This window comes from Microchirus variegatus (genome assembly GCF_963457635.1).
Source record: "Microchirus variegatus genome assembly, chromosome: 4".
NCBI lineage: Eukaryota > Metazoa > Chordata > Actinopteri > Pleuronectiformes > Soleidae > Microchirus > Microchirus variegatus.
Window position 1 is genome coordinate 36436348 of NC_139805.1, and position 14719 is coordinate 36451066.

Genomic DNA, 14719 nt, shown 5'->3' on the forward strand with positions numbered 1-14719 from the left:
ACTATACTATGTCGTCCAAAATCTGATATTTTTTTTGAATTTTTTTTTAGCCCAAAATGTGACCAAAACTTCATACTATACTATGTCATCGACCTCAATGTCATACTACACTATTTCGTCCAAAATCTGACCATTTTTTTGAAAAATAAAATTTGGTCCAAAATTTGACAAAAAGGTCATACTATACTATGTCGTCCAAAATCTGATAATTTTTAGAATTTTTTTTTTTGCCCAAAATGTGACCAAAACGTCATACTATACTATGTCATCGACCTCAACGTCATACTGCACTATTTCGTCCAAAATCTGACAATTAAAAAAAAAAAAAAAATTTGGTCCAAAATTTGACAAAAAGGTCATACTATACTATGTCGTCCAAAATCTGATAATTTTTTAGAATTTTTTTTTTTGCCCAAAATGTGACCAAAACGTCATACCATACTATGTCATCGACCTCAACGTCATACTGCACTATTTCGTCCAAAATCTGACAATTAAAAAAAAAAAAAAATTTGGTCCAAAATTTGACAAAAAGGTCATACTATACTATGTCGTCCAAAATCTGATAATTTTTTAGAATTTTCTTTTTAGCCCAAAATGTGACCAAAACTTCATACTATACTATGTCATCGACCTCAATGTCATACTACACTATTTCGTCCAAAATCTGACCATTTTTTTGAAAAATAAAATTTGGTCCAAAATTTGACAAAAAGGTCATACTATACTATGTCGTCCAAAATCTGATAATTTTTTCGAATTTTTTTTTTGGCCCAAAATGTGACCAAAACGTCATACTATACCATGTCATCAAATTTTATTTTTTGAAAAATAAAATTTGGTCCAAAATTTGACAAAAAGGTCATACTATACCATGTCATCGACCTCAATGTCATACTACACTATTTCGTCCAAAATCTGACCATTTTTTTGTAAAATCATTTTCGGTCCAAAATTTGACAAAAATGTCATACTATACTATGTCGTCCAAAATCAGATATTTTTTTGAATTTTTTTTTAGCCAAAAATGTGACCAAAACGTCATACTATACCCATGTCATCGACCTCAATGTCATACTACACTATTTCGTCTAAAATCTGACCATTTTTTTGTAAAATCAATTTCAGTCCAAAATTTGACAAAAAGGTCATACTATACTATGTCGTCTAAAATCTGATATTTCTTTGAAATTTTTTTTTTGCCAAAAATGTGACCAAAACGTCATACAATACTATGTCATCGACCTCAATGTCATACTACACTATTTCGTCCCAAATCTGACCATTTTTTTGAAAAATAAAATTTGGTCCAAAATTTGACAAAAAGGTCATACTATACTATGTCGTCCAAAATCAGATATTTTTTTAGAAATTTTTTTTTAGCCAAAAATGTGACCAAAACGTCATACTATACCATGTCATCGACCTCAATGTCATACTACACTATTTCGTCCAAAATCTGACCATTTTTTTGTAAAATCAATTTCGGTCCAAAATTTGACAAAAAGGTCATACTATACTATGTCGTCTAAAATCTGATATTTCTTTGAAATTTTTTTTTTGGCCAAAAATGTGACCCAAACGTCATACTATACCATGTCATCGACCTCAATGTCATACTACACTATTCCGTCCAAAATCTGACAATTAAAAAAAAAAAAAATTTGGTCCAAAATTTGACAAAAAGGTCATACTATACTATGTCGTCCAAAATCTGATAATTTTTTCGAATTTTTTTTTTTGCCCAAAATGTGACCAAAACGTCATACTATACCATGTCATCGACCTCAATGTCATACTACACTATTCCGTCCAAAATCTGACAATTTTTTTGTAAATCAATTTCGGTCCAAAATTTGACAAAAATGTCATACTATACTATGTCGTCCAAAATCAGATATTTTATTAGAAATTTTTTTTTAGCCAAAAATGTGACCAAAACGTCATACTATACCATGTCATCGACCTCAATGTCATACTACACTATTTCGTCCAAAATCTGACCATTTTTTTGTAAAATCAATTTCGGTCCAAAATTTGACAAAAAGGTCATACTATACTATGTCGTCTAAAATCTGATATTTCTTTGAAATTTTTTTTTTGGCCAAAAATGTGACCAAAACGTCATACCATACTATGTCATCGACCTCAATGTCATACTGCACTATTTCGTCCAAAATCTGACAATTAAAAAAAAATAAAAATTTGGTCCAAAATTTGACAAAAAGGTCATACTATACTATGTCGTCCAAAATCTGATAATTTTTTAGAATTTTCTTTTTATCCCAAAATGTGACCAAAACTTCATACTATACTATGTCATCGACCTCAATGTCATACTACACTATTTCGTCCAAAATCTGACCATTTTTTTGAAAAATAAAATTTGGTCCAAAATTTGACAAAAAGGTCATACTATACTATGTCGTCCAAAATCTGATAATTTTTTCGAATTTTTTTTTTTGCCCAAAATGTGACCAAAACGTCATACTATACCATGTCATCGACCTCAATGTCATACTACACTATTCCGTCCAAAATCTGACAATTTTTTTGTAAATCAATTTCGGTCCAAAATTTGACAAAAATGTCATACTATACTATGTCGTCCAAAATCTGATAATTTTTTAGAATTTTCTTTTTAGCCCAAAATGTGACCAAAACTTCATACTATACTATGTCATCGACCTCATTGTCATACTACACTATTTCGTCCAAAATCTGACCATTTTTTTGAAAAAAAAAGTTTGGTCCAAAATTTGACAAAAACGTCATATATAGTATGTTGTCCAAAATTTGACAAATAATGTCATACTATACTATGTCATCCAAAATTTGACAATTAAAAAAAAAAAAAAAAAGTTTGGTCCAAAATTTTAAAAAACGTCATACTAAACTGTGTCGTACAACATTTTACAAAAATGTCATACTATACTATGTCGTCCAAAATTTCACAAATAAGTCATAGTATAGCATGTTGGCAAAAATTTGACAAAAATTGTAAAAAAAATGTGTCCACATTTCAATCTCATAATTTTTAAAATGTTCCCTTACATTAAAGATTATTATTGTTTGTCTTTCCTGGATTTTAAGGCATTTTTTATGATGAAGAAAGTGAGGTTAAATTGTTGTAATGCTGATGGGACTGTATTATATATCTTTATATAACTTTAACAGTTTTTAACACGTGTGGAGAAAAAAAAACATCTCTTCACCTGAACTTGGTTGCTTGTGTTTCCACGGTGACGGAGAAGCCCAGCACTCCTGAGGTGTTCCTGCAGGTGGGATACACCTGGTACCTGGAGGTCATAGGAGCAGTGAGAATGGTTTATGCTTCATAAAAGGACAGTCACCATTTCTTTGATTATTAACGTGTATACTCACCCCAGAGTCTCCTTTGTCCTGAGGAAGTCAAAGCAGGGCTCCTCCATGTGCATCTGTCAAAATAAAAGCATGAAGGCGGAGTGAACATGAATTATGAATGTGGTTCAGATGTGAACTGCATGTATAAAAGCTGTAAATGACACAAGAGTAAATGAGTCATAAATAAATGACAGAGTGAACACATGAACACATACTGTAGTACGTCGTCCACTATGTGACAATTTTTGGTAAAAAAATGTTTTGGTCCAAAATTTAAAAAAAAAGTCATACTATACTATGTCGTCCAAAATTTGACAAATTCTTTGAAAAAAAAATGTTGGTCCAAAATTTGACAAAAACGTCATACTATACTATGTTGTCCAAAATTTGACATAAAAAGTCATACTCATACTGTAGTATGTCGTCCAACATTTGAAAAAAAAATGTTGAGAAAAAAAAAATTTTGGTCCAAAATTTGACAAAAAAAACCTCACACTATACTACTATGTTGTCCAAAATTTGACAAAAATGTCATACTATACTATGTCGTTCAACATTTGACAATTTTTGGGGAAAAAAACGTTGGTCCAAAATTTGACAAAAACATCATACTATACTATGTCGTCCAAAATCAGAAAAAAAAATTAGAATTTTTTTTTTGAGCCCAAAATGTGACCAAAACGTCATACTTAACTTTGTCATCGACCTTAATGTCATACTACACTATTTTGTCCAAAATCTGACCATTTTAAAAAAAAAATCAATTTTGGTCCAAAATTTGACAAAATTTTGTCACCGACCTCAATGTCGTCCAAAATTTTACAAAAACGTCATACTATACTATGTCGTTCAACATTTGACAATTTTTGGGGAAATAAATGTTTTGGTCCAAAATTTGACAAAAACGTCATACTATACTATGTTGTCCAAAATTTGACAAAAACGTCATACTATACTATGTTGTCCAAAATTTGACAAAAACGTCATACTATACTATGTCGTCCAACATTTGACAATTTTTGGGAAAAAAATGTTTTGGTCCAAAATTTGATAAAAACGTCATACTATACTATGTCATCCAAAAGGTGACAATTTTTTTGAAAAAATGTGTTTGGTCCAAAATTTGACATAAAAGGAAAAAAAAAATGTGTCCAGAATTTGACACTGAAGTCATAGGTAAGTATGTTAGTATGTACACTCACCACCATCAGCTCCATCAGTGCATGTTGTCTGAGATTCTTCAGCCCCGACTGGAACACAGTTGACATTCATTCAGATTCAGATTTAGAGTCATAAACAACAGCAGAAAAGACGGCACGATGAAACGAGATGAGACAAAAACAACATAAAAAGCTAAAGCTAAGACACAATATAAAGCACCGTCTCCGCTCACCTGGTAGTAGACGGTGACTTCAGAGTTAGCATCTCCCTTGTTGAGAGACTTGACTTTACAGAGGTGACTTTTCTGAGGCAGCTCCACCACCCGGAAGGAGACGGGGACCTCTGTGGACAGAGGCTGGTACTGCAGCTTCCTGCACAGAAACACAGTCACACAGAGGCGCAAAAGGGCATTTTTGCTCCAAAAAAATGTATTGTTAATTTTCAAAATTGACTGTGTAAAGATGATATTGAACAGTAATTTAGTTTAAATGTTACACTTTTAAACATTTGTTACAAGACAGAAATTTACCTTTGACTTTAAATAATAATAATAAAAAAATACACAGAAAGTGCATTTACTATGTGTAATAAGTGATACTCACTGGACAAAGTACTGCAGAAACTCCTTGGACTCCTGTTGGAGGAAACAAACAAACATTAATTATTGAGGCTGCAATGGATCTATGGCTATGGATCTACATCTAAATGACGTCTTGTTTTCTTTACAAACCAAAATAAATCAGTTCGAATGATTTGTTTGTTATATGGAGCAAATAAAAACTAAAATATTCTGATTTAAGCTGAAAAATCTGAGAATTTGTCATATTTGGTCAAATGTTTTTTTGTCAAAATTTGACAAAAAGGTAAAAAAAAAAATCTAAATTTGACAAAAATTAAAGATTTGACAAAAAAGTAGAAAAAACACAAAAAAAAGTCATACTTTAGTATGTCGTCCAAAATGTACTGTAAGTACCACGGTTATATTTTCTGTGCATAAACATTAACATTCTCTCACCGCGCTGGTGAAGTTCCCCTGCACCAGACCCTCGGTGTAAAGCTCCGCCTTCATCCCGGCGACAAAGGTCATGAGGTCGTCGACGGTCAGGCCCTTCGTGACAGCCTGATACTTCTGAATGACAGACCAGCGACAGTGTTCCAGGATCAGCAGACGAATATCCCTACAGATCAGGAGAGAGCGTCAGTCCTGAAAGGTTCAGTTACCAGAAAGAGGTCAATGTTCCTGGTTGGTTTGACTAAGCTATTAGCTTAGCTTAACTTGGGGAAACCGGGAACCTGGCTCTGTCCAACATGAACAACATCAACCTACCAGAGTGATCAGTAGAGGTGTGCATTTCTCTCTGTCGCCAGACAGTTGTAATTCAGTCTGTTGGTGGATGTGTGGAACGGCTCACTATTTTGCAGTTAAGTTTATTGGTGGATATAGAGAATAGCTCATTGTTTGGCGCTCAGTGTGTTGTTGGATTTGTGGAACAGCTCATTTTAGGCCATCTTCATGTCTCTTCACGTCAACGTTCAAGTCTGTTGGTGGATGGGTCGAACAGCTCACTATTTTGCGGTTAAGAATCTTGGCGGCTATAGAGAACAGCTCATATCTTGGCGCTCAGTGCGTTGTTGGATTTGTGGAACAGCTCATTTCAGGTCATCTTCATGTCTCTTCGCGTCAACGTTCAAGTCTGTTGGTGCATGTCTGGAACAGCTCATTATTTGGCAATCAGTGTGTTGGCAGAGGTATGTTTTGATTGTAATGATTAGAAGAGCTCATTTTTTGGCCGTCAATCTCTTCATGTCGACGTTCAAGTCTTTTGCCGGATATAGAGATCAGTTCATTATGTGGCACTCAATGTGTTGGTGGAGGCATGGAGCAGCTCACTATTTGGCAGTCAGTCTATTCCACCTGACCCGGTCTGATCGGTCAGGTCTAAACAGGGTCTGGCAGAGTGTCAGTGCTTGAGTTTGCAGAACATTAAAGAATTCTACAGCTCCAGAAGATACAGATTCATCTTCAATATGTTTATTTGCCATTTGTGCACAAAAAGACAGTCTGGGCATATGAATTCTTGAGCTGAGGAACTTAAAACTGTGCTGAAGAACTTCAAAATATGGGCTGAATCCATGTTGAAGACAAAAGTAAGGATGAAAAAGACGGAAAACTTCAATCTCTGTTAGAGAACTTCTAACTACCATTGGTCCTCTTAGTGTACAACCTGCTGGAACTTAGTGGAAGAAGAATCCACGGCTTTTATCCTCAGATCAAAGACAAAAGGACAGATTTGGCATCAGTAATCCGACATTACATACCCACAGCTACCCTTACACCACCAACGAATGCACAAATGCAGCAGCCCGTGATGTCCGGTCTGTCCAAAAAGAATAAAAGCATCCAGGACAACAACCAGCAGGTCCAAAAGACCATTAAGAAGGATTCCGTCGTCCACGTCCCGAAGACCAAGTCCGGTACCACCAGCCGAAAGAACCATGTCAGGAAACTGAAGGAGGAGCGGGAAGGCAGGGTTTGCGTGCGTTACAAATGCGGCCTGATCAAGACCATGCAGTTCGTCCTGGGCCAGAGACCGGGCTGGGTCGAGGCGGCGGACGAAGACGGCGAGTGGGATTTCAGCTGGTGCGACCTGAGCTGGTTCAGGGACAACTACTTCTCTTACATGGAGGAGCACGTGAGGATAAACCACTTTCGCAAGTGCTACGAGCTGACGCGCAAGAACCTCATGGTGAAGAACCTCAAGCGGTACAAGAAGAACCTGGAGCGTGACGCCGGTCAGGAGGAGCTCCGCTGCGACTTCTTCCCGTGCACCTTCGAGCTGCCCAGCGAGTACCACATCTTTGTCGAGGAGTTCAAAAAGTGTCCCGGCAACACCTGGATCATGAAGCCCGTCGCCAAATCCCAAGGGAGAGGCATTTTCCTCTTCAGGAAACTGAAGGACATCATGGACTGGAAGAGGGACAGCAACCGCACCGAGGAGCAGCGGGACGGACCCCAAGTGGAGAGCTACGTGGTGCAACGCTACATCGAGAACCCGTACCTGATCAACGGCAGGAAGTTTGACCTGAGGGTCTACGTTCTGGTCACGTCGTTCAACCCCCTCAAGGCCTGGCTGTATCGAGACGGCTTCGCCCGCTTCTCCACCACGCGCTTCACGCTGAGCGTCATCGACGACAAGTACATGCACCTCACCAACGTGGCGATTCAAAAGACCGCGCCGGACTACGACCCGGACAAGGGGGGCAAGTGGCTGATCCAGCAGCTGCGCAGATACCTGACGGCCAAACATGGCCGCGCGGCGGCGGAGACCCTGTTTGCGGAGATGGACAACATCTTCATCCGGAGTCTCCAGAGCGTGCAGAACGTCATCATCAACGACAAGCACTGCTTTGAGCTCTACGGCTACGACATCCTCCTGGACCAGAACCTCAAACCTTGGCTGCTCGAGGTGAACGCGTCGCCGTCGTACTCGGCCAGCAGCCGCGAGGACTTCGAGCTCAAGTGCCGGCTCCTGGGCGACACTCTGAACGTCGTCGACATGGAGGGGGTGCTGACGGGCAGGGAGAAGAGGGTGGGCGGCTACGACCTCATGTGGAACGACGGGCCCGTCTACAGAGAAGACGTCAACCTGGAGGCGGCGGAGAGTTCTTGTTTGACCGCCAACACGCACCTCGGGTGTGTCAACGACAGAGACAAGCAGCTCCGACAGCTGCTAAAACCCTTCCCGGGCCAGAAGAAGACGCAAGTATAGGAAGACCTGATTCGACACGGGCAAACGTTTCAAGATCACGTTGAAGAAGATCCCACAGAGACACGGGAGTTTCGGGAGTGACTTACTTGCCGAGTCGCTCCGGTTTGATGAGGATGTTGAAGTAGGTTTTTTTCAGCTGCTCCGAGAACATGGCGAAGACGCCCGGCTCGGCGCGGAAGTCCGCCAGGTGATCCACGATTAACCTCAACAGCAGCTGAAACAGCAGAGAACGTCATTCATCTTTTATGAAATAAATCTTTTGTGACATTAGCTTACCACATTTGAAATCTGTCATATTTTGTTTTTCAAAAAGTAAGGTCATAGGTAACAGATGTCATTCTTCTATGGTATTTAACAGCAGATGTTGCGCTACTGCCATCTCCTGGAGTTAGAAAACTCCTACACTCCCCAGTCAAACTACTACTACTTCATTTTTTTTAACCATTTGATTGATTTTAAATATTCTTAAAGCCCTAACTAAAGTGGAAATTTGAGAGTACCATAAGTCATTTATAAATTTATAAAATAATACATGTATATTCCACAAATATCCAGAACTGTACATACAAAATATATGAAATAATCTTATTATCACCAGGATATTTAGTGAGTGCTTCAGTGCCAAAAATCACCATTTTGGAAAATAGTCTGTGTACTCTGAACCCACTGAGTCTGTAGCAACTGGACTTGGTGTTTCTCTTGAACTTTTCAGGTGTTCTTCAGAAGTTCTTCGGATGTTCTTCAGACGTTCTTCAGAAGTTCTTTAAGTGTTCATAAGAAGTTCTTCAGGTGTTCTTCAGACGTTCTTGAGATGTTCTTCAGAAGGTCTTTAGAAGTTCTTTGGACGTTCTATAGAAGTTCTTCAGATGTTCTTCAGACGCTCTTCAGAAGTTTTTCAGACTTTCTTCAGAAGTTCATGAGAAGTTCCTCAGGTGTTCTTCAGGAGTTCTTGAGATGTTCTTCAGAAGTTCTTGAGATGTTCTCCAGAAGTTCTTTAGGTGTTCTTCAGAAGTTCTTGAGATGTTCTTCAGAAGTTCTTGAGATGTTCTTCAGAAGTTCTTTAGGTGTTCTTCAGAAGTTCTTTAGGTGTTCTTCAGGAGTTCTTGAGATGTTCTTCAGAAGTTCTTTAGGTGTTCTTCAGAAGTTCTTGAGATGTTCTTCAGTTCTTTATGTGTTCTTCAGAAGTTCTTGAGATGTTCTTCAGAAGTTCTTGAGATGTTCTTCAGATGCTCTTCAGAAGTTTTTCAGACTTTCTTCAGAAGTTCATCAGAAGTTCCTCACCAGTTCAGGTGTTCTTCAGAAGTTCCTCAGAAGTTCCTCAGAATTGCAGATGCCTCTTGGATGAGAGGTGGTAACATGTTCAAGAAAAACTTCCAAAGTCCAGTTGCTACCGGATCACATTTTCAAAATAAAACTTTGGCAAACAACAAAAAGCTGGACACTACTTCACATCGATGGCGTCCTCACCGGCAGTTTGTGGTTGAAGCCCTTGAGCCGGATCACCAGGCCGTGCTCTCCAGCCACCAGTTTGTACTCCAGCTGAGCCACGTCAGCCTCGTAGGCCGGCTCTGCCAGGTTGTGAGCCAGGACGTTCACAAAGAGGTCAAAGAGAACCAGACTGGAGGAGGAGGAGGAACAACAACGACACGCGTCAACACGACAGCAGCAACTTCTTAAATCAGTGCTTTCTTAACGCAGTTAGACATTTGAGAACATTTGACATCATTATTTTCAGGTTTGACAAACACTGATCAACATTTTCTGACATTTTATGGCCCAAACAAGAAGTCGATTAATCAATAAACTAACTGACAGATGATTAAAACAACTCTGAATTTGAATATTATCACTCTTACTTCTCAGGACTCTTCTGGATCACCGGGGAGATTAAGTTGAACCGAATATAAGCTGAAACACACAAAAAAAATCCATGGGAACGTTAAATTTAGAACTCCATCGTGGACCAAGTCAAACAGCACGTGACGCAGCATAAACTGAACGAAACCTTTGGGGATTTTGAACTTGTTGTCCTTCTTGTACCACAGACAGCCTCGCTCACTGTTGACTATCCTGACGGGAAACTCCGTGTCTGGACAGTCGGACGTTTTCAGGGCGAAATCAGTTGCTGCAGAGGGGGGGGGGGGGTGGAGTATGTTCAAATATCATTGCTGCCAAATAGTTCTGACATGAATAACATTCCAACACAACAAGCAATCGATACTGATATGGATCACAAACTGACCAATGAACTTGTTCTCAGCGGGAAGGTGGAGTTCAGCGTCGAGTTCGAAGTCTCCTGCCCAGCGCTGGGACCACGCTTCTGGGACATCTGATGACGGCAAAGACACAATTCACACACAGTGCTCAGAACTTAGGGTTTTACTTTTCCTTTGTTTTGATAATGGAAGGACAACGGGGCTTGTCGCTTTAATAAATTCAAAATGGCCGACATCCTGTTGAGTTGAGGCCATGGTTACCGTCGACTTTTTTGTTCGTCTTGGTCTATAACATGTTCCCACCAAGTTTCGGGAAATTCGGTGGAACTCAATGTATGCCGTAAAATTTATATGGCACTTCCTGTTTAGTGGCGAATAGTTGAAAATCACCAAAATGCTGAGGGTTGCCGTGGCCACGCAGCTTTGAATCCGCAAAACCTTTCAACAACTTTTTCACCTTTGATGTGTCCAGTACAACTTGGCGCTTTTTAAAAATGTCGTTACGACAAACGAGTTCGTAGGGTGCAAATTGCCAAAATGGACGCCAAAATTAAAAATGGCTGACTTCCTGTTGAGTTGAGGCCATGGTTACGGTCGACTTTTTTGTTCGTCTTGGTCTATGACATCTTCTCACCAAGTTTCAGGTGATTTGGTGGAGCTCAATTTTGCCTCCGTTTTCAACTTCGGGGGCACTATAGAGCCCTTAAGCAACACAAAACAAAAATAACCGCAAGGGACACATACCTTCCATGTTGTAAGAGGTACCGAACCATTTCTCTCTGAGAGGACAGTGTCCTTCATTCTCTGGAGACAGAAGCAACAGGTTTGCTCTGTCTGGAGTCAACAGGGACAGAGCTGCACTGATCACCTGCACAAACACATGGAAAAATCTGCTTTAATCTGAAGTTTTTACTGATTGTGGGTCAGATTTATGTGGATTTTTGGTCACTTACCTGTGGGTCGTACTCAAACATGAGCTGATCCCCGGTCAGGAAATCTTCTTTAGGAAACAGCTGCATGTTCTCACAGATGTTCTCCACAAACTCGATGGGATCCGTCTGAAAAAGTCAGAAGTCAGAGGAGGAGCGAAGCACGAACAACGTTTCTTTCCGTTGCAGCGACGCATTGATGTTGCCGCCATATTGGTCCAGGCAAGCCATAATAGACGCGCCATAATATTTCTATTTTTTCCTGGTCTAAACATTTCTAACAAAGACAATCTTGTGTTTACACGTGCGTTGACATGTGTGTGACTGTACCTGCTCCTGATAATGGAACTCGTTGGCTTCTATCTTCTGAATTTCCTCATAGACTCTGGCAGAGAAGACATTTGACAAAAGCGATAGATTTTTACTCAATTTGAACCAAAAAAAAAAAACAGCCCCGACTTTTACAAATGTTATATTCATTGAAAAAAAGTGCTTTTCCTTCATAGGTAAGGACATTTCTCAAAATGTTATTTTTTTTCTCAAAATTTTAATTTTTTTTCTCAAAGTTTTCTTTTTTTCTCAAAATTTTAATTTTTTCTCAAAATTTTCTTTTTCTCAAAATTGTTGTTTTTCTCTCAAAACTTTGTTTTTCTTAAAAAAAACATTTTTTTCTCATAATGTATTTATTTTTTCTCGACATTTTGATTTCTTTTATCAAATTTTTAATTTCTTTCTCAAAATTTTTTCAGTCAGAGTAAATTTTCTTCCTAAAATTTTTTTCCTCAATTTTTTTCTCTCAAAATTTTTTTCCTCAATTTTTTTTTTCTTAAAATTAATTTCTTTTTCTCTCAACATTTTTATTTATTTTATCAACATTTTTAATTTCTTTCTCAAAATGTGTTATATTGAAAAAAACGTTTTTCCTTCAAAAGTAAGGACATTGTCAATTCTTTTTTTTTCTCAAAACTTAAATTCTTTTTCTCAAAATGTGTTATATTCATTGAAAAATATGTGCTTTTCCTTCAAAAAATAAGCACATTTCTAAGTGAAACCCAATTTTCGAACGGCAGTGTATGTTGAAAATCAATCGACAGAGTTGGATAAACACTGACCTCTGCTGGGGGCCCAGAGTCTGGAGCATCTTCAGATATTGAAACACAAAATCTACCACCTGCACAGACACAAAAATAACATTATGCAACAGATTAATGAGATTATTTCCTTGGGTTAAATGCAAAAAATTCACAATATTTTGGATTTAAACTATCTTTGTACTGGGTCAAATGCAAATGTTGACCTGGTAGAAGTTCTGGTAGCCCTGGTCAGTCAGGGTGATGGAGATGGAGAAAATGGAGTAGGTGGTGTTTTGGTCAAACCCTGTTTCACTGTTTCCTCCAAACAGAGCCAGAGCCCAGCACCTGAGCACACACACACACACACACACACACACACACAATATACTTTGAGTCCCCTAAAAAAATAATAATCATAAAATGCATTTTTTATTCTCAAAATGTGTTATATTCATTGAAAAAAGTGATTTTCCTTCAAATGTATGGGCATTTTTCTTCAAAATCTATTTTTTTTCCCCTCAAAATGTATTTCTTTCTTGTTGTTCTTGTTCTTATTGTTTTTTCTCAATTTAAAAAAAATATATATATTCCAAAATGTTATTTTTTCCTCAAATGTTTTTTTTCTCAAAATCAATTTTTTCCCCCTCAAAATTGTATATTTTCTTTCTCTGAATTTTGAAATTCAGAGAAAGAAAATATAAAAATTGTAATTTAATTCTCAATTTTTTTTTCAAATTTTTTTCCTTAATGTTTTTTCTCCTCAAATGTTTTTTTTTTCAAAATGTAAAATTTTCTCTCAAATGTTTTTTTTCACAAAATTTTTATTTTTTTCTCAAAATCAAATTTTCCGCCTTAAAATTTTATATTTTCTTTCTCTGAATTTTAAATTGTAAATTTTTCTCCAAAATTTTATTTTTTTTTCAAAAAGTTTTTTTCCTCATATGTTATTTTTTCTAAATTTTAATTTTTCCCTCAAAATGTGTTATATTCATTGAAAAGTGATTTTCCTTCAAAAGTAAGGACATTTTTCCCCACTATGTAACTTGCTTCATTTCTTTATGACCTACTTCTTCCTGAGAAGAGACAAGATGCTGCCGCTCCCTTCGTGTCCGATGAGCCAGGAGATGTAATGAAGAGGCTTCACTCTGACAAATAAAAGACAAACTCAGTCGATTCTGAAAGGTGACACAGATGACGATGTCACAGTCACATGTCTCCTCACCTGTAGTGTTTTCCTTGAGGAGGCACGGCCCAGCTGATGGTCAGAGCATGAACCTTCCTCACAGGGATCACTGAAACACACAAAAACACACAAATTCAGGTCTAAAGCCTGGTCTGAATGCATGTTCAACGACCAATCATCCGACAGACTCCGACCTCTGTAGAGTTTGGTGAACGCCGGCGTGTCAAACGGCTGCTGCAGGTTCGAGAAGTCGGGTCGAGGTTCACGACTGAAACAAAACAAACGAATGAAATCCACGATTATCGACAGATTTTTGTCTTTATTCCCCTTTTAAAAAAGGTACGACGTGAACTTTGTAAACTCAAACTCACTCTCCCACACCAAACCCCATAGAGAAAATCAGTGATTTTAGCTCACCGGGGACACAGGAGCTGCTTGTCTATTGCTGCCTCGTGTGGTCACTTTGTGTCACTAAAGTAAATCCAAATGTAGGATTTCAAATGCCGAATTGGTAAAATAAGACGTTTGAACTTAGTGATGGAGGCAGCAGTGGATCAACAACTCCTGTGAGCTGTGATGTTAAAATCTTGTAAAAATCAGTGATTTTCTCAATGGGGTTTGGTGTGGGAGAGTGAGTGGTTTACAAACGTCAGTTTACAGTCAAATACATGGATCTCTTATGTCTTTTTCTTTATTATAATCCTCTTACTTGTTTGGAACTTTGATGAAGATCTCTCTCACCCACTGCTCCAGAGTGTCCAGTGTCTCTACAGTAGAATTAAAAAAAACATTTATAACAGCAACTTCAGGTCCATTTCAACAAAAACAACTAAAAACAGCGTAATTTCAACTTAAAATCTGTTTAAATTAAAAAAAGAAGCCGTGCACCTTTGGACTGAACAGTGAGTGTCATGTAATGAGCAGAATAATATCTCCTCCAAAAGTCTCTGAGCCGCTGGTAGGTGTTGATCTGCTTCTCTCTGGGCTCGTGTTTTAATGTCTGAGCGTTACCTGAGCAGGAAGA

At 38.1% G+C, this 14719-nt stretch overlaps 2 protein-coding genes across 2 annotated transcripts in view; one reads left to right on the forward strand and one right to left on the reverse strand.

Moving 5' to 3' along the window:
- nrd1b (nardilysin b (N-arginine dibasic convertase)) overlaps positions 1-14719 on the reverse strand; it is a 62266-nt gene that overhangs the window by 41695 nt on the left and 5852 nt on the right. Inside the window, exons 8-28 of the mRNA XM_083887847.1 lie at positions 14584-14706; positions 14405-14462; positions 13890-13963; positions 13735-13804; positions 13580-13657; positions 12737-12857; positions 12552-12610; positions 11770-11824; positions 11464-11568; positions 11255-11378; positions 10537-10623; positions 10300-10419; positions 10151-10202; positions 9762-9912; positions 8381-8508; positions 5540-5702; positions 5127-5158; positions 4757-4895; positions 4566-4613; positions 3385-3437; positions 3216-3299 (exon numbers count right to left, since the gene is read on the reverse strand). Coding sequence (XP_083743973.1) covers positions 3216-3299; positions 3385-3437; positions 4566-4613; positions 4757-4895; positions 5127-5158; positions 5540-5702; positions 8381-8508; positions 9762-9912; positions 10151-10202; positions 10300-10419; positions 10537-10623; positions 11255-11378; positions 11464-11568; positions 11770-11824; positions 12552-12610; positions 12737-12857; positions 13580-13657; positions 13735-13804; positions 13890-13963; positions 14405-14462; positions 14584-14706 — 1924 coding nt within the window. The remainder of the gene's footprint in view (positions 1-3215; positions 3300-3384; positions 3438-4565; positions 4614-4756; positions 4896-5126; positions 5159-5539; positions 5703-8380; positions 8509-9761; positions 9913-10150; positions 10203-10299; positions 10420-10536; positions 10624-11254; positions 11379-11463; positions 11569-11769; positions 11825-12551; positions 12611-12736; positions 12858-13579; positions 13658-13734; positions 13805-13889; positions 13964-14404; positions 14463-14583; positions 14707-14719) is intronic.
- LOC310925706 (putative tubulin polyglutamylase TTLL9) lies at positions 6894-8294 on the forward strand (the record flags this gene model as incomplete). The annotated part of the gene is made up of 1 exon (XM_083887721.1): positions 6894-8294. One exon carries the CDS (start codon positions 6894-6896, stop codon positions 8292-8294), a length of 1401 nt encoding a protein of 466 aa, XP_083743847.1.